The sequence below is a fragment of the Electrophorus electricus genome, chromosome 2 (assembly GCF_013358815.1).
Source record: "Electrophorus electricus isolate fEleEle1 chromosome 2, fEleEle1.pri, whole genome shotgun sequence".
In the NCBI taxonomy this organism is placed as follows: Eukaryota; Metazoa; Chordata; class Actinopteri; order Gymnotiformes; family Gymnotidae; genus Electrophorus; species Electrophorus electricus.
The window spans coordinates 13,899,834-13,926,642 of record NC_049536.1 but is presented as its reverse complement, the minus strand read 5'-3'; the positions used below and the strand labels follow the sequence as shown (position 1 = coordinate 13,926,642).

Sequence of the window (26,809 nt, the reverse complement as noted above, 5' to 3'; positions counted from 1 at the left end):
CTCACGGACTGCCGCGCCCTTTAGTCGACTTTGGCGATACTCGGACTCCGGCGGAGCCGATCAGATCAGACCGGATCGCAAAGCCAGTTCTCATGACAGACAAATACCGACTGCGCTGGGATCGGCCGTTCGTTTCCGCGCAGTCGGAGCGTCATTTTTGACCAGTGCTTTTAGCACCTTTTCTGAGTCCCTTTTCACATGCATTTAGGCCAAAAGTGAAAGGAAAGGAATTTGGGACTTCAGTCCAATCACATGAAGTGCACTCAAGCAAAACATTGCAAACTTAATTTTTTGCCTCTGAAAACACAACTGTAATTATGTCTCAAAATCTGTGTAATTTTCCGGCTTCCAAACTCCTCAAAAACACCAAGGTAATCATGTGACGAGAACAGATCTAGTAGGCTACAGGTGGAGAGAACTTTCAGCTCTGAGCTCCTTGGAGTTCTAACCACCATTTGATTGGTTTTGAACCGAATTCAATGCTATTAATTGAATGAACAGAGTTCTTAACCTGGTGACAGTTGGGACGACTGAGTTCTGTGGATACGCAACTGGGCATCAATCAGCCACTGCTCGCGCTTGGCTCGTTATCTGCTCACTCAGACATTAGAACGTTCCACAAATCAGCTCTCGGACAACCACAAAAAAAAACAAAAAAACCCAGCACCAGGGCAAACGGGCTAAACATGAGGCCCGGCCCCGAGCAGCGCCCCAGTGGGTGCGCAGACGCTTACCGGCCAGCAGGAAGGTGATGAGGCACGTCTCCTTGGGCATGTAGAGCTTCAGCCTGGAGCCGCTGAATACGTACTCCACCACGGCCTCCGAGCGGCCCGCTCTCTGCAGGAAGGGCAGGAACTGCTTGGCTTTCTGGGTCTCCTGAGAGAGAGAGAGAGAGAGAGAGAGAGAGAGAGAGAGAGAGAGAGGGAGAGGGAGAGGGAGAGAGAGAGTATGAGTGTTACATCCACCTGCGACCGGCACGCACCACCACCCGCGACCGGCATGCGCCCCCTTCAGACGGCATCGCTGGGCCGAGCCTGAAGATGAAAAGGTTGAGACTTCAAAAACAAAAACAACAACAATTAAAAAAAAAAACAATCAATCAATCAATCAATCAATCAATCGCTGGCTAATACCAAACTTGAAAAATGATCGGCTCCGGTTCATCTATGCTCAAAGTGACGGAGCAGGGAAGGGCGGTAGCGCAGGTACAGCAGCGATGCCATTTTGAGTGTTCCAGTGGAAAGGCCACGTCTCTAAATTCAGCGGTTACTTGCTCATCTTCCCAGGTGTGACAGCTAGCGGTTTTGCAGCTAGGTAAGTGGGCGCTGGGAGACTGCTGTATGAAGGTTTAATTTAAGTCAAGATGTTTCCTGTGAGTCACCCTGGGCCAAAGACAGCACCGCCCACTCCAGCTGGAAATATCCTACAGCTGTGACCCACACAGGATCAGTTAGGAGAGAGGGAGAGGGAGAGAGAGAGAGAGAGAGAGAGAGAGAGAGAGAGAGAGAGAGAGAGAGAGAGAGAGAGATTGCTGACAGAGGAAAGGAATTTAAGGAAAGACGCATGCACAGGAGCAATTTCAGATTTGGTTTTTTTAATTATTATTAAATAGCTGGTTAAAAGAAGCTGCAGGAAGTGGAACATAAGCTGGAAGCAGCAGCAAAAACAGGCAGCACTAAGAGAATACCACACAGACACACACACACAGACACACACACACAGACACACACACACACACAGACACACACACACACACACACAGACACACAGACACACACACACAGACACACAGACACACAGACACAGACACACAGACACAGACACACAGACACAGACACACAGACACAGACACAGACACACAGACACACAGACACACAGACACACAGACACACAGACACACAGACACACACACACACACACACACACACACACACACACACACACTTCTGCATCCTCATGCACTCCTAAGGTGTATATACGTGCACACTTGCGAATATGCACCGACACACACGTGTTGAAGGCCGGTAGTGCGGCACTCTCTTTACGTAAAGTCAGACGAGAGGCTTCACTGAAGACTGGCATGTAGTTCATTACAAACCTGAGCTTCCTCATAAAGTACACGATTTAAGAGGGAGGTGGTATGCAGTGGGGAGGGGGAGAGAGCGCGAGAGAGAGAGAAAACACGGGGGGGGGGGGGTCTGTGTGAAACAACGGCTTAAAACAAAGTCAGGTTGTGTTTTGTGTGGTGGGAGGAGTAGATCTGCTCTCATTAAAGGAGCTAACAAACTTTATTGGCCTGAGTAAAATTTAATCTTCATTTGGTGAGCAGCCCAATCAAGAGTCATACACGGTGCGGCCCTGCGCCCTGGCCTGCGTGAACAACTTAAGCGCTACAGCCGAGATTGCTTTATTAATGGAGCAAGCTATATTTAGGCCTTGATCAAATTAATCGGGGGGGGGGGGGGGGGGGGTCATGAATCTGCTGCCGCGGAATGCTGAGGTCGAGGAGAGGAAGGGGCAGAGAGTCACAGTCGCCAGTGTGAGGCGGGGGGGAGCATGTGTCTCATAACATGGACTTGCCCTTGGACGGTGGGGAAATTGTTACGACTGGTGGGTTTCAAAGCATCAAAGCGTTACAAAGAGAAAAGCAACACCTACCCCGGATATGTCGGCCACTCTGTGGATGGGTACCTCCTTCTTACTGTGGAGCCCTTTCCCGTTCTTGATGGCCCTGCGACAATTTGAGCGTGCGCACACACACACCCACACACCCACACACACACACACACCAGAGACTTAAAACATCCTTGCAAGTCCATTATGGGCAATCCAGAGGACAGGAGGCCGCGAGGACGGTTGCTTGTCGGGCTGCGCCGGCGAGGCCCGTTACAGCGGCCCCGTGTACGTCAGGGACAGACGACGCACGTCTCTGGCTTCTCCCCCCACAACCCCCCGTTAACAGTGTACGAGGAAAACCGGAGCCTTGTGAAAGGCTGGTAAGTACGAATGGTGGAGCCCACAGGCCCCGGGCTGATCAGACGCGCTGCAGAGAGAGGTACATGACTTTGGCCTCTTTAAGGCAGATGGATCTGGCTCTAAAGGTGGTGCAGTCTTCCCTAGTGTCTAATCTCTTTCTGAGAGAGCCTGAGTGCGCGCGTGTGTGTGTGTGTGTGTGTGTGTGTGTGCGCGCACAAAAGCGGATGGAGTAACCACTAGCAATCTTGGCTAAAAATAAATTTGATACCACTGCACCCCATATCCACACGGTCCACTAGAAAACATTAAACAGACAGAAACAAAGGAGAGAGAGAGAAAAATGGAGAGTGTGTGTGTGTGTGTGTTTGTGTGTGTGTGTGTGTGTGTGTGTGTGTGTGTGTGTGTATGAGTGTGTATGAGTGTGTGTGTGTGTGTGTGTGTGTGTGTGTGTGTGTGTGTGTGTGTGTGTGTGTGTGTGTGTGTGTGTGTGTGTGTTCGTTCTGCAAGAGAGAGAAAGAAAGAAGCCTCACTTTAATATCCTCCATCGCGGGACTCATCTGTGGCAGACACCCTCACCCAAGCAACACGCTCCCAATCTAAAGATCCGCATCTCTCTGAGCGGGTAATCCGCAATTACGGCTCGGGCACGGGGCGGGGCGGCAGGCCCCAGCCGAAACGAGATGGCCTGACCCAACGCCCCCCGCGGGGCGGCTTCGAGTCGACGCCCCCGAGCACTTCCCTGGAATTAGATTCCGCCTTCCGTCCTCCCCCCCCAACCGGCAATCGCTCCCGCTGTGAGCGGGGCTGGAAGAGGCACCCGGGCGTCCGGCGCAGTGCGTCACAAACAGTGATGACGTACGGCCGCGCGTAAAAAAACAACAAAACGGGGCGAGGTGAGCAGGCTGTACAGAGGGAGTTTATAGGCACATAAAAGTTCCAGCTGGCTGCGTGGCGTGGGGGAGGCGAAGTGTGACGACATGCACGTGGGTGGGTCAGTAGGGCGCGCTTACCGCGCCTCCGCGGCCAGCAGCTCGTCGTAGTGGGAGGACCTCTGGTCGTCGTCCTGGCGGTATCGGATTACTGTAGCCAGGCCTTTACTGATCAGGGCCTCGGCGATGTTTCTGGAGAGAGAGAGAGATGGAAAGAAAGAGCAATAAACTCCACATCTCTAGCGGTGTTTGAGTGTTTCAAATTTCAACTGCAGCAGCACATCACAGTGAGGCAGGGACAGGTAGGTCCGCCTCCTACCGTGGCTGCGCCCAAAACAAACAAAAAAACCAAAAAAGGTCTCATTATTTGAAGCAGGAATTATTTTATATTCCTTAACACATCAGGGAGTTGGGGAACCATAGCTTTGGACGACTGGCGGAATGGCAGTACTGAGCAACGTGGCAGCGGACAGCCGTGGTGGGTAAGGCGGGGCGAGGCTCGGCCTCCCCATAGCCTCACGTTCAAGCCCCTCCCCACCTCACTGCTTTTCATTTCTCAAAACTGCGGCACTGAGGGCGAACTGGGGCTTCGAGGTCGTCCGCCTCGGCTGGCCTCCAACCAGCCACGAATGTTTAACCGAGCGCTACGGAAACGCAGGCCGTGCGGCCGCCGGGGTCCGAACGAGGGGAAGACTTCTTTCTCCAATCCGAGCATCTGATTAAAAACTACCCTGATCTCGTATTAATCTCATATTAATCCAATTTTTTTTCCGAGTCCACCGTGTGACACGCGCGCAAGAACTCCGCACCTGCTGAGGTTGCCCCCCCCCCGTCACACTGCCCGTCCTCGCAGTTAAGAGGAGACGGCTCGGGAGCGAGCGAAGATTAATCACGCTGATGAAATCAGCACACGGGTTTCTAATCACATTTCCTTCCACGCGTTAGTCACAGTAGCCCCGCCCCCTACCCAACCTCCCGGCTTCTCTCTGCCAGCTCATCGTGAGCCGGTGGGCGCCGCAGTCTCTATAGATCACTCCCGCTTGTAAATCTTGCGTCCCTTGGCTCCGGTGTTGACAGTGGCGCGGCGCCGGAGGGCGACGTGCGAATGTGGAGGAGGATGATGAAGAAGAGGAGAACTGCTGGTTCGGTAACCGCGCGGCGGCAGAAGGAGCGACGGAGACGCCGCCGTGCCGCTCCGCTGTCGCTCGCAGGGCGACCTCGCGCTCCTGTGCCACGTGTGCGTAGCTGGGTAGTGTCTCACAGGACAGATAACAGATTATGGATCTGGTGTTGCTCAGATAATCCCACCCCATCTCACCTTGCAAGGCGGCAGAGGGAGGAGTGAGTGTGTGTGTTTGGGGACAAGGGAAATTTTTTTTATGCCTAAATCGTTAGGCCGGCAGCGGGATTGCTGGAGTCAACAAATAAAAGTTCAGGTGCTCCTACTGCTAAAGCCACATTAAAAGGTACTGTAGATATCGCATCAACCTAAACTCCACAGAATCTATAATTGAACTAAACATCAGATGTTCTCTGGGCTCCAGAGAGAGACACACACACACACACACACACACACACACACACACACACACACACACACACGGTTCAGGTCTAAAGTACTCAGATACTCATACTTTGGCCCCAAAAACAGACCCTCGTGAAAACCATCTGTTTGCCTTTAAACATGTTAAGTGAAAACCGCCAACTCAGGCCCCATACTCACATTCCTCCGATGGTGACCGTGGCACAGGTGCGCTCTGGGAAGGCCGGGACAGGGCCCGTCTCAGCGCCGGCGGTGGCAGCTCGGATGTAATCGACCATGACGTTGACCTGAGAGGGCGCACACACACACACACACACACACACACACACACACAGTCAGTCAAGGCAGGGTGGGAGGGGGCGGTCAGGCGGAGACCCCCAGCGAACCCCACACATGGACCTCAAGCAGGCTGACAGATTTTGTGGGGATTAATTAATTTAATTAATCAATCAATTAATGATAAAAAAATTTTTTTTAAATGATATATACACACACACATCATTGTAAAAGCACTGACGTATTGTACACATTGTAAACTGGAATCGAATAAGGTTCAGAAAGGCAGAAACAGTGCATGTGAACGTGTGTGCGCCCGCGCGCACATCTGTGGGCTACTTGCCAAGGTCACCCTCAGTCAGTGTAAATCACGTCAGACTACAGCGTAGATCGCCCCAGAGCGTCGGGCATGCAGGGAAACTGTTCATCACACAGGGAACGCGTGCGAGAGCGCCCGTCTACGTGGGCTGACTCAGAGCAGCCCACCAAACCCCTCCCAAGCCAACACACGCAACAAAAACAGTGACCCCCGAGCGCCATAAAACACTCCTACCGATAGAGAGAGGCAGGACGAGCGGAGTATCTGCGGAAACCACAAAATGAGGAAAAACAGGGGGAAAATAAAATTTTTTAAAAAACACCCAAAGGGGAGAGTGCAGCGTAACTGCAGCACAGGCGTGGGGGGGTTGGGGGGGGGCGGTGTTCCTCGGGGCCGCACTCGTCTCGTTTCCTTACAGGAACAGTTTTGCGGATCGTGTACTGAGGCTCATCAACAAATAAAACATTTTCTCTCCAAAGTGATTGTTTTTCGCGCGAGCCCCTCTCAATCTCCCTAGCGCGGGGCGGAGAGGACGGCTCTGCTCCACTGGGCAGCTGTAATGAGCTTGGGCAAGGCGCGTCGCATCCCTCTTCAAGACCCTGGGAAGAGAGGAGGAGGAGGAGGAAAAGCCACAGATAATTCGCCCACCTTCAAAGGAACTAATGTGGCAGAGAGGAAACACCAGCATGCCAGTGAGTCAGAGCAAGACGGAGAGAGAGAGAGAGAGAGCACAGGGGAAAGATAAAACGCAGGAGAGACAGTGCACGAGAGGTGGAGGGAGCCAACGCAGGAGGAGTAGAGGGCGTCGGAGTGCGCGAGAGTCCACGTGAGGGGCAGAAGGGGAGAGGAGACGGTGGGCTTAAAAGGTTCCCGCCGCGCGACGTCTGGCTAACCGATGGCGACTCGGAGCAAGTCCGGGAACGCCGTGCAGCGCAAAACCTCCCACACGGCAAGCATTCAGAGGCGTTTCGGTGAAGGCCGCATTCCACACCTATGAAGGACGGGCTAGCGATGACCCGTCGCGGCGGCCAGAAGACGCCGGAAGATGACGAGGGCCCGGTTTCGGCCTGCTCACGGCGCAAGCCGCAAACGATGGCATCGGCACGATACAGAACAGTCTGCGGGGTTATTTTCAAGCTCGCCAAGATCAGGTGACACCCCCCCCCCACCCCCACCCTTTTATAAAAACCCACTTTGGGAGCTGGAAATGAGACTCAGCTCGTTAACACGCGACCGCAGGCTCACCTACAAACATCTTTCGCCTAGCCGATCGGAGGCAGGCCCGTGAACAGCGCACACAAGCCGACCGCATCAGACAGAAAGTAGAAAACTAATCTGCGTGCGTCTCCGCGAATGCCCTGGGGCCTGTATTCAGCGAACGCAGCTTCAAAGCGATAACAGCCAATCAGGAAGCTTCGCTACAAGGAGGCGGTCCTCCCCGACTGTGGGTAGTTTTGCCAGCGCGCGCAGCATACAGAGGGGTAGGCTAAATGCTAATTCTGCAGATGTTTGGAGGGAAAACAAAAACAACAACAACAACAACAAAAACCGCGGACGTGGGACGGAACGGAGTGGCTCAACTCCTTGCATGGTTCAGTGGAAGTTAGAACGAACGGTGTCATCGATTACTGCAGCTTTCTGCTGTTCCCCCACCCAAAACTAGCCAGACAAGTACAGTTGGTAAGAGAGCTAAAACATCTGCTGGAGGGGTAGATTCATTAATGATAATATTCGTCTAGCTCGTTTAATTCATTGTTATTACCTAAATAAACAAAATTCCTTTTGGGTATTGCCTCCGGCTCCAGTCGCACCGTGTGCCGCCGTTACTGTAGGAGGCACCGACGTCTTCCTCGGTGACAGGGTGACGTGTCCCGCAGCAGGCTCACGTGGGAGAGGACGCAGGCGCTTGCGGAGCCGACAGAACGCGACGACGGAAGCGGGCTTGGGAACGCCGTCCTTCATCGAGTTGTGTCCCCTGCGCCCTGTCCGACCACGACTTTAGACTAGCAGAGCACTCCGACTCACGAAACAGACCGTGAGCGCTCGAAAGATGACAACTGTCAGAAATATTCTGCCTGCTACTGCTGTCAGAAACATATAAATAGCCCAGAGGTAAAGCGTGATGAAGCTTAGGCAAATGTAACTGGACGATACACTGGAGACTTTGTTGGGAAACGCCATACCAATACTGGGCAAAACCTCCAGACGGCAGGGAATTGGGAACAGGCCTTAGAGTCTCCGGTCCGTGCTGATCCGATTACAGGACATAACCGGTGCAGATCTACCAGCGGCACATCCTGACGGTGTGCTTTTGGGCCGAGATCTGGTGATGGCGGAGCACAGTCAGGCATACGGAACTCATCACCATGGTGATGAAACCAGTTTGAGACGACTGCTTGAGGACGTCGCACGTCGTGCGGGAAGTGACTGTAATAAGATGGTAAATACTGTCCATAAAAGGACACGAGACACAGATAGACCGTACTCAAACCAGGCTTGATTTGTACTGGGTTGAGCAATGCGGGTCAAAAAAATGCCCTCCCGGCTGAAGCGTGAACAAAAGGGCAGCCTGGACCCACGAGGTCATGGTGTTTAGACCGAATTCTGCTTCTACCACCCACATATCCGGGAGGGAGTTTGATTTTCTTCGGATCTGGCAAAGTTCTGGCACTTTTCAGCTGTCCGGTTCCGGCGGGTTTGCGGCCGCTGTAGCTTTAGACCGCGGGCCGTGGTTGACGGGAGCGGACGCGGACGTGACGCGTAGCCTCGGGGTTTGACATGAAGCGCGTTCTGCAGTGCTTCTCTGCTCACCGCGCTCGTGAGGCACGGTCACGTCCGCTCGAACCGGTCTGGACGGCCTCTGCTGACCTCGCTGGCCGGCGAGGTACAGAACAGCGGCTCGCCGGACATGTTTGGGGTCTCCAGCCGCGCTGCACAAATCGCGTGACACGGCCTGTCCGGCAAGGACCGCACCACGGTCAATGACACTTGAGCTTTGATGTGGAGAACACCCGGATGGAACCACGCTACCAACCGTACACACGGCCCTGGAAGGCCGCCGTAACCATGTCGGAGCAGGTACACGGTGGAAAAAATGGAACGTGCACGTGTGCGGGGGGGGGGTTGTGTTGGTTCTGTGTGCACTGAAGTAAATACACATCAAATACTCCTCGTTTGCTTTTCTCTCCTTCTCTCACCACACACACGTGCCCGCACACACGCGTGCGCACGCGAACCTGAATGCTTGCAGTATACCCACACTCACATAACAGGACCCACTTTGAACAGGCAGGATAATCCGAATGTGCTCTTTCCCGATAAGTGGATTAATGCAACATTTTCATTTGACGTTATTTTCGCTGAGGCTGAGACCCTCTACAGAAGCGCTACTTATGAAGTTAACCGTTAACCCCATCTAGTTCCGGATTATGTCTCGGGCGTTCGCGGGCGAGTCGTCTGGCTCGCTGGGAGCGGGGACCGTGAAAGGCCAAGCACTTCCTTTGTGGCGGGCCTTGCTCCCCGGCGACGGTGAACTCCTCTCTCTGTGTTCTCTCCCCTCTGTGCTTTTCTCGCAGGAGGGAAAATGCCCTGAAACGGAGTCCTCCCCGCACGGCCACCCGGCAACCACCCACCCTGCCCTCCCACGTTAGGGTTGGGGCGCGAGACGTGCCCAGGCCGTTGCCGAGGAGGCATACATGGTCTGCGCCTCGGCCCGGCGCCCGCGTAGCACCATTTAATAAGGCGGGCATCTTTGACCACAGCAGAGCAAGACAAGGCAATGATCTGAGTCTGAAGCGCTCCCGTAGCCATTAGAAGAGGGCTAAGCAATACTACAGTGCCAGCTACTGCTCTCGGCATATTTGGCCAACCGCAGACGCCATAAGACACCACAGCGGAGGAACTGCGGCGAACCTAAAACTGGTTCCCTGGACATGGATTAAGACTAGCCTTGGACTAATCTCTAATGGCGATAGTGACTTAGCAGCACATGTCCTTTCTAGTCTAGGTTCCAGAATAGTTTTGGTCTGGAAAAACCAGTCTTTAGTCTATCTTGCATAGTCAAAAGCTGATTCTGTATACACTAATCCAGTCTAACACGTTGTTTACTCTCTTTGAAACATTGCTGGATTCTGCCAAATTCTGTCACTCCTGTTGCCTAGGTACCTAGCAAGATACAAGTGACTCTTTGCCTCGCAGTCAGACATGCCTACGCGCACGCACGCACACACCTCGTGTCCTAGCAACAATAAAATGAACCTGGAACATTTAAAACTAACACTGTCCATGTCTGCATTAAGCACTCGAACACAAAGAAATTATCCTAAAGCTAAATCCGGTATTCACCTGAACTGTATACACCAAATGAACACTAAACTTTAAACAAAAGGTGTCAAGTACAACTACAACAAGAGTATTTACTCGATACCTTGTAGCAATAACCATGAGTGTGTAAAGGCCTTCAGTGTTGACAGAATATCTATATTACAGAGGTCAACGTGTAAAGGCGTTCAGTGTTGACAGAATACCTATATTACAGAGTTCAGGCAGGTATCTGCTGCCCTGTGGAAGAATTCCAAGTCAACAGTATAAAATATTATAAATGTTCACGCAACACCCAACTCAAGTGATGGAAAATTACTACCAGCAAATTCTGAATGGACAAATACAGAAACGCAATAAAACTGTGCTGAACACACACCTGACCAGACTGCTCAACACACACCTGATCAACAACAGCGAACAGCAACGCACGTGGGGTGAGCCAGGAGTGTGTTGCCCTGTGTGTGCCAAGCAACCAATGCTGATTTGGAGAATTATCACAGTAGGCTGTGCTTGCTAGATTAGCTTTCACTTCCAAGGCTGTTCGTACTTGAACAGACAAAATCTGTGCAACATCAGCCTTGTGAAAAAGGCCGCTGCCCAGTTTCTACAGAACGGAGAGATGTTCTGGAAAGGTGGACATTAGAAATACCCTAGTTATCCCTCCTTTTATACGTATATAGCATCGAACTCAATCGGGATGGGTTTGCGTAGTCAAAAAATAATCTTTTTTTTTTGACTACGCAAACCCATCCCGATCGATTTTTTTTTTTTTTTTGGCCCTCACCAACAGACTCACTTCAATTCGCATTTAAGTGCACGTTTAAAAGGGTGTACAGAGGATGGTTCAACAGATGCCCGCTAATGTCTGTGTGTCGGCCTGCTGTGGAGTTTCCACACAAAAATGACAGAATGGCACATCAAGCCAAGGGCATCTTATAAACGTTACTTCACGGAGTACAGTAAAACTGGAGCTCACGGCTTATCTCCCGTCTGTACATTATTAAACCCATTAATGAGGATATTTTATATAGTCGTTATACGAGAAGTAAAACCCCTGTAAACCTAGATTAGCCCTGTAAATCTAGTTTAGCCTCTGTAAACCTAGATTAGCGGTAAGTGAGCACACCGCAGGTGTGTTCGGCACCTCACCTTTTTCCCGATGAGCTTCTTCCTCAAGAATTCCCTGGCCTCAAACATGTAGGGAATGTCGTAGAGCGGACGGAAACGCTTGTCCTTGTCCTTGTTCTTCTCCTGTGGGAGCGTGGGGGGGTGTGGGGTGGGGGGAGGAACAGAGACGAAGAAATGAACCATCGCGCTTCTCAAACCCCTTTTACAGCACTCATACACCATACAGTAAATCCCTAAACATAAATTCACGAAAGAAACAAACAAAACAAAAACAAACCCTGACTCCCAACCGTGTCATTCCTGCTCCGTACCCATCCAAGCCTCACCACTTGGGTGAGGGTGTATTTGCATAAATGTGCTGACATTTTTCCCTTTTCCCCCAAAAGACAGAATTTTATGGTCAGGCAAACATTAAGGGTTTAACCTATATGCAGAATAATTGAAACGTACACTTATCACATCAATAACTCGATATTCTCCATCATGCTCCACTTCTACTGATTGCAGAGAATGATTAGAGCTTGAGAGAATGAGGTCACTGGAAAAATACCAGGACAAATTAATTTATTTCATAATCAGAGCCACAGCCGAACTCCGAATGGCTTTCTTGAGAACTCCAGAAAGAGTGATTGTGTTGGTACTTAGTTACAAACACAATAAGAGACATGAAGGGAAAGAAGAAGAAAAAAAAGCCTAATCTAATATTAGCGACAAAAGACAAGCCAGTTTAGCGGCGTTGTCAGTCTGCTAGGAGGGATCAGGGCGATGTTATGGCGGCGAACCTGTAGAGGGCGTTCAACGAGAACGGCACATGAAATCCCTGCCAGACACACCGCAGACAGCCCGGTGCTGCCCGGCTAGAACCGCCTGGGCCGTTCCATCCGAGTTGGGGGGGGGGGGGGGGGGGGGTGTTTCTGGGAGCCAGCAAACCACGCCGCCATGCCACAGAACCACGCCGGAACAGGAAGCCATTAGAACGCAAGCACCTCTCACACACACTGGATTCAGCAATTCCGGAGCGAGCTGCAGAAGACTAAGCAGAGCTTGGAGTGGGCGGTACTGAGCGGGAGAGTCGGTCCACTTTGTCCCATTAAGGGGAAAAAAAAATCTTTAGCGGAGAATTTCAAAAGGGCCCCCTTTCAGACTCAAGAGGCCAAGATCGATGATACAAAATGGTTGTTTTTAAAAATAAATAAATAAATAAAAATAAAAGAGTCCTTACTGCAACTTAAAAACACAAAAAGACCACCGCAACAGGTTTCACTATGAAAAGCAAAATATTTTAGCCACAAATCGAACAGTCGAAGCACAAAGAGCAGGTCCTAATTCAACACAGACGAGGAAAGTTTTAGGGCGCCAGAATGGAGTCGAACGTATGCAGCCACCCACTTGTACACAAACACGGAAACATCACTCTCTCCCCCACTCACAAACACTCCTCCTCTGTCTCGTTAAGCAGACTCATTAGCCGTGTGTGATAAACGGCGCCAGGCTAAACGTGACACCAGGCACGGCAGCGCGATAAAAAGCCCGGTCCGATCAGTCAGAGGCAGCCGCGGTCACAGCCATCAAGCTCAGAGAACCCATCAGAACCGCGGGAACATTCAAACCAGCCGGGCCAAGCCCTCAGACTTACGGCTGCCTCGGTCGTCCTCGCCCGCCCTCCCGGGATGGCCCTCGCTCATCACGCTTCTCAGCAATAGACGAAGCTACTAGGTGAGCGCTTCTATACCCAAATGTCGATGTTGTCTAGACTACGGTATTGGTCTTTCAACTACTGGAGATCTCCGACATGTCTTAGTTTAAACACAACATGCCTGAACGTCCACACAATTACACGATGTTTAAAGTACATCACCTACTAAATGTTTTACGTAACTATTAGTTATGATGTACATATGTATGGTCACTAGGCAACAGACGTCCAACACCCATCTACCTAATAACCAAATCACACTGGCATCATGGCTGGGTAAATAAAAGGACCACCAAAATCCAGAGATGAGGAGATTAATAATCCTGCAATAAAACTATATTACAATCTATATAGGTTTTCCTTTCTGTCCCCGCCTGTCTGACAAGGTGAATAATGTTTGTAAGCTTTTGTACCTTTTTTTAATTTATAGAATAAAACGACTTGTATAAATCATTATTGCAGGGCCGTTTTTGGCACAATGACGGCTTAGAATCATATCTGTGTGAATACTCAAGTCAGGCAGCCTGAGGAAGTCGGTTTAGAGTGTCACCCGGTAACGGGCCCTCTGTGGCGCTTCGGGCAGGAGTGACGGGACTGACTCCACATTTACATTTAATACCCACACACAGCAAAAGCAGCCTGTGACCTCCGCGTGACCCCCGCACACTCCTGGTGGGACCGAACGTGCTACGGGTGCCCAAGTGCCACTTAAGATGCTCCACTTCTGCAACCTTGGGCCGGACGTTGGCCACAATGCCACGCGGCGTCTTGGGACCGAGAACGAGCGCCCGCTAACAGGCTGCGGGATATTTTATGTCACATGCGTGTGCCGTAATAAATAAATAAATAACAATAGAAATGGCCCCTGAACAACCATGCCGAAGAAAATCGGTCAAGTTTGCATTGATCGACCAACTGTTAAAAGGTCGAGACCGATAGCCGGAGGCTGACGTTCCACACCAGTAATTTAGAATATTCACTTTTGCGTGTGCAAGCAGCCGCCAGACGTGCAATAACTAACTGATCCATGTTACATCTGACACAAACAGCAAACTGCAGTGTAACAACACCATGACAACTGGCTGAATTCCTATCTAATGACTGGTTGGCGCACCGACATTCACAGGTCAGGGAGGGTTAGAGGACTCCAGAGGAGTGTGTTTGACCAATTGCGCGAGGTATGAGTCACAGAGCAACACAACACCCCTGGACAAGGGAAGAACACACGCAAACAAGCTTTCGCACACGCACGTGCACACATGCACGCACACGCGCACACACGCACGTGAGGGGGACCAGCAATGAGATTTTGCCTTGCCCCCTCCCCACTACCCCCTCACCAATAAACCCCAAAAATTCTCGCACATATACAGCGGAAGTCGCAGTGAGTCAGTGAGCTGTTCTAACAGCCCCACCTCGCTCCCTTCATGTGTCCTCATGTGGCTCACAAAAACAAAAAAGCAGGCGATATTGCCACACAGCTCAAAAATAGCCCCCCAGACAGCCTCGCAGCACGCCTGGGCCCGGCCCAGAGAGGGGAAATGGGCGACAGAGGAGGGGCACTAGAAAGGCAAGAGGTCATCAGCAGTGGACGGAGTCACGTACCACTGCAGCCGGAATCACTGTTTCAGCAGCCTGTCCGTCACTGCTTGGCCGTGGGGGGGGGCCAGACAGACAGATGAGTAGAGACACAGAGAGAGAGAGAGAGAGAGAGAGAGAGAGATATTGAGAGGAGGAGAGAGAAATTGGGGAGGCCTGGACAGCAGCTGTCAGGGTTCATCTTTGCATTGGCTAACACACCCAAACCCCCTGTAGTGCTCACAGCAATTTGGAGAGGAGAAAGGTCTTGCGGGAAACGCGCGCGCGCACACACACACACACACACACACACACACACACACACACACACCACACACACACACACACACACACACACACACACACACACACACACACACAACACACACACGCTGCACTGACTACATACTGTGTGCTGTACAGAGGAACAAAGGACGCATGCCTTCCGTCAGCCACGCGCCTTATGGGAAGACTGAGAGTTGGGGTTGGGGGGAGATCAAACAGACCTTAAGAGAAGCGTTGTGAGCGGCGAACGTTGCAGCGCGTGTGGGGCCAAACGACGCCACGCCGAGATCCGCAGCGGCCCGTCTCACAACGCTGGCCCCCATCACTGCGAAAATGAGGCCCGTGAAATCCAAATCCACTTCCAGATTCGATTAAGCCGATCGCCCGCGCCCCGCCCCCACCCGGCCGGCCGGGCGGAGGGACGCGGAGCTGTTATATACATTCTGACAGCCGCTTCCTCTCCAAATTACTGCGTTCGGCACGAGCGCCGGCCTAAGACAGATTGGTCCGGACTGCGGCGCCTCGGCTTCGTCGCGCTGTGTAAACAGCAGCCTGGAGAGAGCGGGGACAGGACCCTCGCCGGGCCGGGGAAGTGCGCCCGCGGACCGGACCGTCGGCGCTGGGATGCCTCAGGGGTTCTTCAGCGCCCAGCGCCTACGCCCGCTACGAAGCAGCGCGAACATGACAGCGTAGCTCCGTCTCTCTCTCCCTGTGCGTCTCTCTCTCTCTGCCTGTCTATGTCTGTCTGTCTGTCTGTCTGTCTGTCTGTGGCTGTCTCTCCCGATGACATAAGGGGTGCAGTGGTGCGTGTAATGCATGCTGCTCAGGCAGCTGGCGGTGTCCCGCACTACAGCAGCCCCAAGGCCGCGCGGGGCCGTGTGTGTGTGTGTGTGTGTGTGTGTGTGTGTGTGTGTGTGAGAGAGAGTTTGGGTGAGGGGGGGTGTAATAAAATGTGTGAGGCTTAACTGCAGAATGCTTCACTGGAGGGTGTTCACAGGCTTGTGTGGGGGTCACACACCTCAGGTAGACTTTGACTGCAAAGCACTGGTAACTGAGAAGCAACAATTCTGTCCTTTCGCCCAAGTGCTCATTGGGGGGGGGGGGGGGGGGGGGGGGGTATGTACATAAAGGGCAGCGACTGCCCAGAAGAATCACAGCGCAGATGAAACTCTACACCAGTTAAAACCGGTGGAGCACAGAGCCAACACACACCACAAACCTCACTGTCCACTGTCCATTTTCACAATCTGGAACGTGAGGGATAGTGACGTGTCAAGATCAGGCTCAGTGTGCATGTTACTGGACACACGCAAAACTGTATCAATGAGATGTGAGAGAGGAAAAAAAATGACTGCTCATTCTAAGCACGCGGGCAAAAGTCTCTGCTGAACGAGAAATTCCGGCATAAAAAAGGGATCTCGCAGGGAAGCCAGCGCGAGCAGAGCCGCTCCTGCACGTCTTACCCACGCCAGGGTGAAGCAAGTTAACGGCAGCTGGTTTCGCCCAAACTCTGCTGCAAGCTCATGAAGGGGGTCATTAAACACATCCACCTCCGTCATCTCCTAACGTTTATTTAAAAAGGTGCACACTCCTGGCTCGGGTCTGATGTAAAAGTTCGTGGGAAAGCTCTGAACACACATTTTCTTTTTAATCTTCGTCGTTTTATACTGATCTGATTAAATCCTCTTTCTGGCTATTGGGATTTGAACGGATTCGGCTCTAACCGCTCAGCGGAAACCCGTATCCATAGATACGGGGAAGCAGCACCACGTCGCCTGGTATTTTTTATCGGCTACGTATGACTGCTCCTCTCTACCTCTCCCTCCTCGTACAACCAAAACAGGCAGCCACGACGGAGGGGTCAGGGGCCAAGGGCAGGGACAGACGGAGACGCGAATGCTCAGGTAGGCACGAGCAAACAGAAGAACAGTGCTTCCCGGACTCGTGGAGACCACCCTGGACCGCCAGGGGCCAAACGAAGCAGCCCCACGTACCCAGAACTGCCCATCGGCCCACTCCTGCCATGACGGGTCCGCAGGGCCTCGGTGGGATGCCAGCAGGGAAAAGTACCCACAACGCCCACCATGTAGTGGGCGTTTTAGGACCCATCGACGCCCCCTAGTGGGGAGCAGGGCGAGTGCATTGGGGCTAAAGAAGGTACACTCGAGTTCCCTTTAAAAGATGTATGAAGTAGAGAGGAATGAGGAACATGAGCACTTTGCTGGCGTAGGTGTGTGAGACAGCCAGTCCCAGTGGTATTCAGAAACGGCCTTAGTGGCTGGGAGCAGCGCGCACACACACACACACGTACCTCGCCCTCAATCCTGGGTGGTCGAATGCTGGACAGGTGGATAGTCTTGTACTCCCCGGAGTTCAACTTCACTACAATGGCATCTGCGTTCACAACTTGCATCACCTGTGTTTGGGGGGAGGAGGAAGAGGTTAAGTGAGGCACTGTTCCACCTGAAGGACAGCTTGTTGCCACAGAAACAGCTTTGTACATCCTGCATGAGCCAAACCTGATGAAGCACACGAAACAGAAGGGGGGGGGGGGGGGGTGAGAGAATGAGGGAGAAGAAGCAAATACATATTTCACCCACTCTCTGCTGAAGAGCGTCCGTCTTCCCCCTCCGACGCTGTCCGATGCTCTCATCCCACACTCACACCACTATTACACTAGAACTATTACATTCGTGTGAGCGTGGCAGGGGATCAAACACCCAGGATGCGGCGCTCAGACGGGATGCCATGCTCCATTAACAGCCCAAACGCTCCCTCATACACACGGGGGCCAGGAAGTGAAAGCAAAGACCATAGACCGAATTAAGACGGGGGGGGGGGAAATCATCTCTAGGAAGGTAAAAGCCTTTTGGATCAGGGACGCTCCTCCTCAGCGCTTCAGTCGAGTCGAGTGGTCCCGTGACGCCCCCCCCCAAGCTGGCGCGGGGTGAACAAGGCAGGTGTGAAGGGTCTTTTACCTGTGGTGGTGCCCCACAGTCTGCCACTTCAAACAAGCACGCGCCTCGTGAATAATGCTCCGAGAAGAACAGCTCAGACATTTGGACATATGTGGGTAGCGGGTTGAGAGAGCTTTCCGCGCACAGGGGAGCTTTATATAAACACCTCCCCTCACGTCCAGGCTAACTGCTGGGGGATACGGAGTTGATCTCTGCTGGCGATAGGTAGATTAGGCGCGGCTGATCCGGGCAGGATTAGGGTGGCACAGTGTGTCGGATCGCTCCGCTATTAGCCGAGACGTCGGCGTGGAGATGAGAGCAGCCCGAAACAAGTAACACCTCACACTTACGCACTGCCCAGAGACAGCGCAGTCCGTCCACCCACACCCACCCACACACCACAAAACAGCCCAACCCAGCACGCCAGCCGGCATCCAAACCAGCGGGGTCATATCCTTCTCCCCCCACGTTCTCGCTTCCTCTCTCGGAACGAACGTGGAGATGAATGCGAATGCTACTGCAAAATGGCCGGCCAGCACATTCACTGGTTAATTAGCGGCTGCATATGCACGGCCCCTTACCGCCGGCAGCCAGCAGGGACCTCCAGCCTGGCTCAGTGACTCATTCTGCCTCTGCAGAGCCCAGCGCGGTGGGCGCCTACTGCCACCCGCAGGCCACGGCCAGAACCGCAGCGTCGGGGTGCTGCGTTTGCTGAAGCCTGGCCGGGTACGGGTGCAGGGGTAGAACAGGTGCGCTTTGAAATCGAGCTGACATAACGAGGGACGTCACGCTCGGCCCATCATACAGGAAACAGCAATAATGATGTCTAGGAGCAGATTTCCTGCTCGACGGCATCACAAGGCTTTTCCGCTCCGCTCCGCTCCGCTCCGCTCATGATACTCGGAACTCGGGAGGCCGAGCTGGAGGAGACACGGGGAAAGGAGGGAGAAAAGGGAAAAAAAACGGAGAGCAATAAAGAATCCAGCAAAGGAAGAGGGAGCGAATGTTGGAGCTAAAAGAGAGAACTACATTTTGAAAAGTCAAGAGCTGGGCACTGTGGTGTGGGCTTCTTCTCGGCGGTGGGTTCGAGTTCTACTGTGCTTTCGCCGACATCCTGGACCGGCCGCCTACGGACGGCGCTCCACGAGCCAGACGAAGCGGAGTCCTCGGTCCTACCACACGCGTCGGCTCGGTCTCCGTCTCGCCCGCTTCTCTAACCGAGAGCTTGCGGAGCCGCCCACGGACTCCGATCGCTCTCGTCCCCGCGCGGAGTCTCGCTCGGCCAAAGCCTGGGCGGTGGGGGATGTGTTGCAGACTCACCTTGGCCACGAACTGTCTGTCCTTCTGGTCCAGGTTGGCGGTGGGCGCGACGTAGTCTTTCCACATTCTCACCTTGCGCTCTTTAGCCGAGCTGCAGGGACAGAGACATCCGGCTATAAAACCGGCGTGGCGGCGCAGGGGAAATGAAGTTGGGTTTAGGCAGGGAAGTTGACTGGCTTAGAGGTGCAGCAATTAAGGCTCGATCGGGGGCCCCTAAGGAGAGGGTCGGGCTTCGGTATCCAGGGACTCAAGAGCCCCGACGACAGGAGGGGGACTGACCGCTCGGCGGCGCGTAGCTTCTCGGCCCCCTGCGTGTACACAGCCATGGACCAGTCTACGCAGCGCGCAAAACCTTCCTTCAGCAGCAGCTCCGTGATGTTCCCGTTCTGCCAATCACACCCACACACACACACACACACACACAAACACACGCTCTTAAGGATGTCAAACTCCAAAATAGCAATTGGCTATTGCAACACCAATCGTTTACAGAAGTTTACACAGGCACCCACTCCTGAGAACATCTACACAGACAGAAACGGACTTTAAAAGCTACAAGCTGCAGCGTAGACGAAGAACGGAGCTCAGGACGAATGCTTGAAAGGGGCGTTAAGCTCTTAAGGGGTCGGACCCAGCCTGCCCTCGCCCCGACGCACGGGGAGAATGCGGTCTCGGAGACGAGACGAGGGAAGCTTTGGAAAGCACTGCACAAAGTGGTATGGCAGACCCCGTGCACTGACCTCTGCTTTACTTACCCCAGCTGAGAGGACTAATGTTCTAATAACTGATGTTCGTATTTAACTCTTCAACTCTGCTGCCTGTTGGTGACCAGTGGAGAGAAATGGATTTGGGGTCATCTAAACCTGGCCCTCTTGCTCTTAGTACAATTTCCCTTTGACCTCTCTGACCCGCTTGAGGTAGCCAATCCGTGACGAGCACTCGGCCCCGGAAAACGTCATTTACATTGAAACGATACGGCGCTATACCGATGCAGCCTTTTGGTCAAGACAGGCGGCGGTCCGGGCGTGAGAGGAGGCCCTACCGGATGGAGGATGGTACCCAGGATGATCTGGTTGGGGCAGGACTCCAGGATGATCTGCACGTCCCGCTGAAGCAGACGGGACTCGGTAAAGAACTTCGCCTCGGCCGCAAACGGCTCGGGAGTCTCTGATCCGTCCGCTTCTCGCTTGAACGTGGGACACTGGGGCACAAGATCCGCACAGAACTCAAGACACGCACACTTTCCGCTAACAAAAACAGACAGACGTGTACTATGCTATATATTTATTTATATTTATTCATAGCGTACTAATTCCATTAAAAGGTGCCATAAGGGATATAAAACTGCTACTTGGGTGGGGAGCCAATCCATTTGAAGGTGCTCATATTCACATGAGGCTTCCCCAAGGTCATAGCCTTGCTCCTGGACATCCGTCCTGCTCAACAGTTGGGCTCTGACTCTCACCTCGCACGCCAGCTTAACCAACACTACCTCAAAGCCCCGATGTGTTAAATGGACTTCTAGGCACAGGGTTGGTGACCGCTGCTCTAGGGAGAAAGAGAGAGAGAAGGACCCACCTTGACTCCAGACAGCATCACCGTGACCAGGTAGTAATCGGGTAGAAGGAGCGCTCGCACCACACTGCCATCTCGAACGTGCTCAATAATGGCTGGGGGGGGGGGGGGGGGGGGGGAGAGAGAGAGAGAGCGAGAGAACAAGCTATTGAGTTAATCAAAAATGGGCACCGGTCCCCAACACATAGCGATGGAAGGGAAAGAACACGCGAGAGGAGGAAGGGGTCCCACTACAAGGACCCGCGCTCTACTGGCAGCTGGCGCAGAATCCAGAGTGCCGTATAATTAACCCACCACATCATTACGGCAGAGAACGTACACCCCAGCGTCGCTCAACACTTCCTAGTAAAAAAAAAAAAAAAAAAAAAAAAAAAAAAAAAAAAAGTCTGCTTTGCATCCGAAAGCATAAGCTAAGGTTAAAAAGGGCTGCGTCAGGTACAAGGCACCTCTCAGCGCAAGTACTGAAGGGAGCACTCCCCACAGCTAAGGCACATGTACACCCCACCAGCAGGTCCGCTCTGCGTTCCGTACTTTTACTTGCTGTTCAGTGGCCTGGGCCTGTGGATAGCTCCAGCATTTACAATAAACCCCCCCCCCCCCCCCATTTCCTCTATATCGCCATGACTACCGCTGCTGGAGGCTGTGGTCTCGTGCAGTGCTGAGCGAGTGCGTTGCCTAGTTCATATGTACAGACTGTGGCTCACGATGTTCACTATAGTAACACGAGCCGACAGCAGCCTCCGAAAACGGAGTTGCAGTACTGCAACGCAGGCGATTTCTCTCACAGGTGCACAGCGGGAGCCGCCAGCGCCGCTAATTTTACAGCCGCAAACATCCACCTACGCGCTACTTGTTCGGAAACAGTAAAATTGGCCATAAACGAAATACGGTAGTGCGCAAAAGTCTTAGGCCACCCATGAAAATTAATATTAAAGCCATTCATCAGGGCATGAAGCACTTGCTTAAACCGCAAAAAAAAAAAGGGATGCTCCGCGGTGAATTCTATGCCCGCTACTTCCGTTGGCTCCAGGCTGTTGGAGCCCTCGCATCTGTGCGCATTCCAGCTCCGACTGTGCCAAGAGCGGGCCGTGTTCCGTCCTGTCTGGAAATGGACAGACCCGAGTTTGGACCGCTTTCCAACATGTTTGAGGCCTTTGGACCAAGTGGCTTTTTCTGCAAGGTTTGGACCCAAACCTGTGTTCTTCGATAATCTTTTAGCTTCGGCTTTATTAATCTTTGTTAGGTCTTTTTTTTTTCCAAGAAAGTACTTTTCAGATAAAGAGCTTGTGATGTTTTAGGGGGTCTAAACTTTTGCAACCTACTGAACTTTCACTGCCTGCTCTAACAATTTCACACACACATCGTATAGGTGCATTATACACCTGTGTCCACTTAGAGTAGACACGATTGGTTGCCGTGCGCATTTGTCAGCTGGCCGTCACTGGTCCCTCTCTTAGCACAGAAACACTGCTGACCGGACACCAGCTAGAGGACACACCACGCTGAACACTTCTGTAAAACAGAGGTGGGCATGGCACCGATACCGCGTGTTGCGTGGGATCCGACTAACAGCAGACGGGCGACCATCAACAAAAAACAAACAAACAAAAAAAAAACTTAAGGGTGCTGGAAACAGTCCATGCATGTCAGCAGACCGCCCGTGGTGGGCACTGGACAGATATTTGTGGACGCATGCGTAAAGAACAGGCAACCGCCATGCAGAGCCTTAACCCGAGCTGATGTTTCCCTATCCTGCAAATCGCCGTCCTGATTCCATGCCACAGGTAGGGGCGCTGAAAGCCTTCGTTGGCCCTTTAAGGCCTTCCTCGTCAAAGCCGTTTCGGCCGACGTGCGCAGCGAGGGAGCTTTCCGATTGGCTCTACACACAGACTGCTGCGCCTCCCGGCACCAGTCATTTTCTACTGCACGGGGGGTAGCGTGGGCGCACATGTCATTCGTCAGCTGTTTTCTGTTTGGTGTAAACACGCGGGCGGCGAAGGGCGGCAGCAGGATGACGGAACGCGATCGTCTGCCACTTCAGTGTCAGTCGGCGCGTCCCCTCCTTTAGATGGCCGGGTGCAAAAGGGCATCCCCAGACTCCCGCATGCTGGGCTAACCGGGAGGTGGGAGAGAGCGCGCTCGTAGGGGAAGGAGCTGTGTCTCACCATTGACCGGTTTCTGGTGCAAGGAATCCACGAAGTGGCGGGGATTCTCGATGCTGTACTTCAGGTCGCGGATGGTGTGCGCTCCTCCACCCTCCGACCACTGGCCTCGCTTGGCAGCCTTTGCCTGGTCTTCCAAATCACACAGTCTGACCTGCTCAGGGCTGGCGCACACACACACACACACACACACACACACACACACACACACACACAAATACTCAGTTATTTAGATGAAATGAGAGGTTTGTGCTCAAGCAGCAGAGTTTAACTCTGATTGGGTTCCCTTTGGCGTACATTACAGGAAGTTTAGTGCAACATCAAAGCGTACGACAAACGGAACGATGTAGAATTAATGGCGCTTTGCCGTGTCTGATCAGACGCTCGTGTTCTGCGGGACGGCCCTTCGCGGGCTTTGACTCTGCTTTGCTCGGAGTGCCCGGACCCGGATTAGAAGGCGGTTAACGGGGAGCGGGCCCTTTGAGGCCCCAGAAGCTTTTGATAGCACCTTCAAATGCATCAATTCATTATCAAACCCCGACACATGTTTCAATTAAGTCCATTGTTGTTCAAAAAGCTGGCATTATCTCGAAAGGGAATTAAAATGTCTGACCACGACACACAGTCATCAGTAGATTTTTAATAAGCCCTTATCAGTTTAAGTCACGCAGGCCCAACGAAAATAGACTTGAGGGTTGCAGGGAGATGGGGGGGGGGGGGGGTAAAGACAGAGAGAAGCCAAGAGTTCAAAGGTGAAATATAAACAAATGCATTTACAGCCCATTTGTTTGTTGAAGAAATGAAGATGAAAGAAACTGCAGATTATAAGGTTTACAAAATGAACTACCCATTCTGATTAGCTACGGCCCGTAACTTGGGCCAATCTGCCCTGCTCATAAAGAGAAGCATGACCCTGAGTGAACCCTGAGGAAATCCAAACAGCAGCCACACAGGCTTAAGGTCCAATCCCATTCCACCCCTCGTCCCTCCCACCTAACCTTATCCTTCCGTTTTGCACGTTCAAGCCTAGGGATCGGCTGTCCTCGATTCTTGCTGGGATAGAGGGCTAGGGCGAAGCATCAGGGCTACACGACCCTCTGGACTAAGCGTTTTCAGAGGCAAGCTCCAAACAGAGCAGTAGGAGTAGTTCCCCAGAATGAGTTGCAAATCGCCAGCAAGACGGCTGCTCAAACAACCAAAGAAACCTGCAAATCGAGGTCTTTTCCCCGTTAATAAGAACATAATAATGATGACAATCATTACCCTTGTTTAGTGTTTCAATGCATTATGGTCCTTTTCTTCATAATCATAAAAAAACTGTTAGTGGCAGGCAATTCTGATGTCTAGCTTGCTGGCTAAATGGTACATCGTTATTGCTGACAGTTATTGGGCACGACAGTCCTGCAGTTCAACACATTTTTAATGTGGCATTCCCACCGAGAAGGTTTCCAACACCCAAAATACAACTAGAGTCCAGCAGCGTGGTAGCTGAACCTGACTGCTCCTCTAACAGCAGTGCAGACCGGCCACACTGCCCACAAACGAAGCATCTTCCTTTTTTTCGGTGACCAACCGATAGGGGAAATCATTGTTGCGAGCGAGAGATCGCGCCAGCTGAGACCAGCATGCTGGAACGTCTGGTTACATCCGAGTCTGTTTAGGTGAAAACTCCTGATTTATCAGATTCTTAAAGGGCCGTCACGTGTCGTAATGGAAGATTTCAACCATTTCACCAGTTCCAAGGGGCAAGACGACACTCGAAAACCATGGGCAGGGATAAAAACAAAAACAACAACAACAACAACAAAAAAAAACAGGATTAAAGGCCTTTTACAACAAGCGCGCCAGCAAGGCCGAGGTGCAGAGTCACCAGGCATAGCGTTTAGTCTCCTCTACAAGCAAAAATATAAATAAACTAAGGGACTACTGAAGTACCGAGTGACTTCTGGTTCAAACCGCCCACTTTCAGCAGTGAGCTTCTGGCTGCCTGTTGCACATTACATATCCTGGAAAGCAACCCATCTCCTGCACAGCCCAGCCGAGAGTTCACCGACCACGGCCAAACCTCACCTCCCAACTCGAGGGCATGTGTGGTGAGGACGAGAAAGAAAGAAGGAGGGGGGGAAAAGAATGAGAGAAAGACAAAAGGGAGAGAGAAGGAGAGAGAGTGAGTAACAGGGAAAACGAGAAAAAGGCAACGGATTTGAGCACTAGCCCGCGCGTCCCCCAGGGGTGTGACCGCTAGCCCGGGTGCTCTCGATACGAGTGACCCTCTCGGACCAGCAAAGCGAACGAGAAACGCACTCGGAGCCGGGCGGACAGACAGCACCGTGGTGCCGTCGGGTCCTTCAGCGGTCCCGCGCCACCGCCGCGTGCCATCGTGTCCTTCGGCGCCGAGCCAAGGCTTGGCGTCCACCCTGCAGGACGGGGGAGATGCCCGCTCGGGCGGGGTGGGGGGGAATCAGATCTCGTCCACGCGCCCGTCGAAGGAGGAAAGCTGGCGAAAGGGCTGCTGTTGCCTCGTTCGGAGACGGCTTTGGCGAGGGCCACCTATTAGCGCCGATTCCAGCATATTAGCTCCGGTCCGCATTGTCAGGCTAAATGAAGCTGCCAGCGTGCCTCAGCTCCGTACAGCGGTTGATCCCGGTGTAAATCTCACGTGTGTCTGCGACATCTCTGACACTGTCCATTACCATTTCCCACCATTACTGTCACTACAACCTTTACATTTTAAATGTCATACAGATAATTAAAGCTCGGTGTCCATTATGCTTTATGATGCATGACCAGCGATGCCTCACATCAGTGCCATTGCATTAAAACATGAAATGACACGTTTTAACCAAACGCAAACGGAACACGACTCTTTCCTTTCATGGGGGAGAGCGGGAACCCAAGGGAAGGACTCTGGGAACAAAGCAGCAAACGCAAAGGGTAAAGTAATTGGGGGAGGGTAGAGCTCCATGGACATGGGCGAAAGACGTCCCGCGGGGAAGCGGACCTCTGCTGTTCGAGGATCAAAAAGCACCAACCACAAGCTTGATGCACAATCGATGGATTTTTTCTGACTTGGGTCATGGGGAAAGCTTCCTGAAATTGCAAAATAACAGCTGAGCAACTGCAGAAGCAATCAGGAAATCCATCAGTTCCATACGAATCTTGGGGCTGGCGTGCTTTGGACCGGAAAAAGTGCAAGCACTCGTATCTCCCTCGACCCTCGCGTGACCGCCTGCTTAGCGAGACCGTTCGGTTACACGGAATACCTGGGCATGACCGAGGCTGCTCTACACGCCCCGCTACACCTGCTGAACAGCATGCAGAAACGTGTGCACAAAGGCCGAGAGAGTCGGGGTGGGGGGGGGGGGGGGGGGGGGGTTCTTACTGGTGCCTCTGATCCCCTCTCTACGGACTACGGCGAGGCCCTCGGCGACCAGCGACTCTGCGATGTTCTCTCCGGACGTGTCTGAGGAGTACACACAAGGCAGACACGTGACGTTACCGCGACCGATGCCACCAGAGAAAGTCATCGCTCTCAGATGGGCAGATCAGATCAGATGAGGCACTGCAGACCGTACATCAAACGCTGATTTCTGATCAGCTCTTGCCTGGAGACCACTGACATATGATTTTGTGGATGGGCTAGGGCTGATCCTAGACCAGGACTATGGCTCAAAAATAAACATATAAGGCAACGGTATTTAAGTATATCGGTGTACAAGGGCCTACGGCCAGAGTACCGTTG

General features: G+C 52.5%; 1 protein-coding gene across 1 annotated transcript in view; it reads right to left on the bottom strand.

Moving 5' to 3' along the window:
* Positions 1–26,809, bottom strand: part of snd1 (staphylococcal nuclease and tudor domain containing 1) — a 101,919-nt gene that overhangs the window by 72,647 nt on the left and 2,463 nt on the right. Inside the window, exons 4-15 of the mRNA XM_035523887.1 lie at positions 26,453–26,530; positions 23,071–23,235; positions 20,909–21,000; positions 20,373–20,531; positions 19,610–19,716; positions 19,331–19,421; positions 17,365–17,469; positions 11,516–11,617; positions 5,629–5,735; positions 3,987–4,097; positions 2,659–2,731; positions 735–876 (exon numbers count right to left, since the gene is read on the bottom strand). Coding sequence (XP_035379780.1) covers positions 735–876; positions 2,659–2,731; positions 3,987–4,097; positions 5,629–5,735; positions 11,516–11,617; positions 17,365–17,469; positions 19,331–19,421; positions 19,610–19,716; positions 20,373–20,531; positions 20,909–21,000; positions 23,071–23,235; positions 26,453–26,530 — 1,332 coding nt within the window. The remainder of the gene's footprint in view (positions 1–734; positions 877–2,658; positions 2,732–3,986; positions 4,098–5,628; positions 5,736–11,515; positions 11,618–17,364; positions 17,470–19,330; positions 19,422–19,609; positions 19,717–20,372; positions 20,532–20,908; positions 21,001–23,070; positions 23,236–26,452; positions 26,531–26,809) is intronic.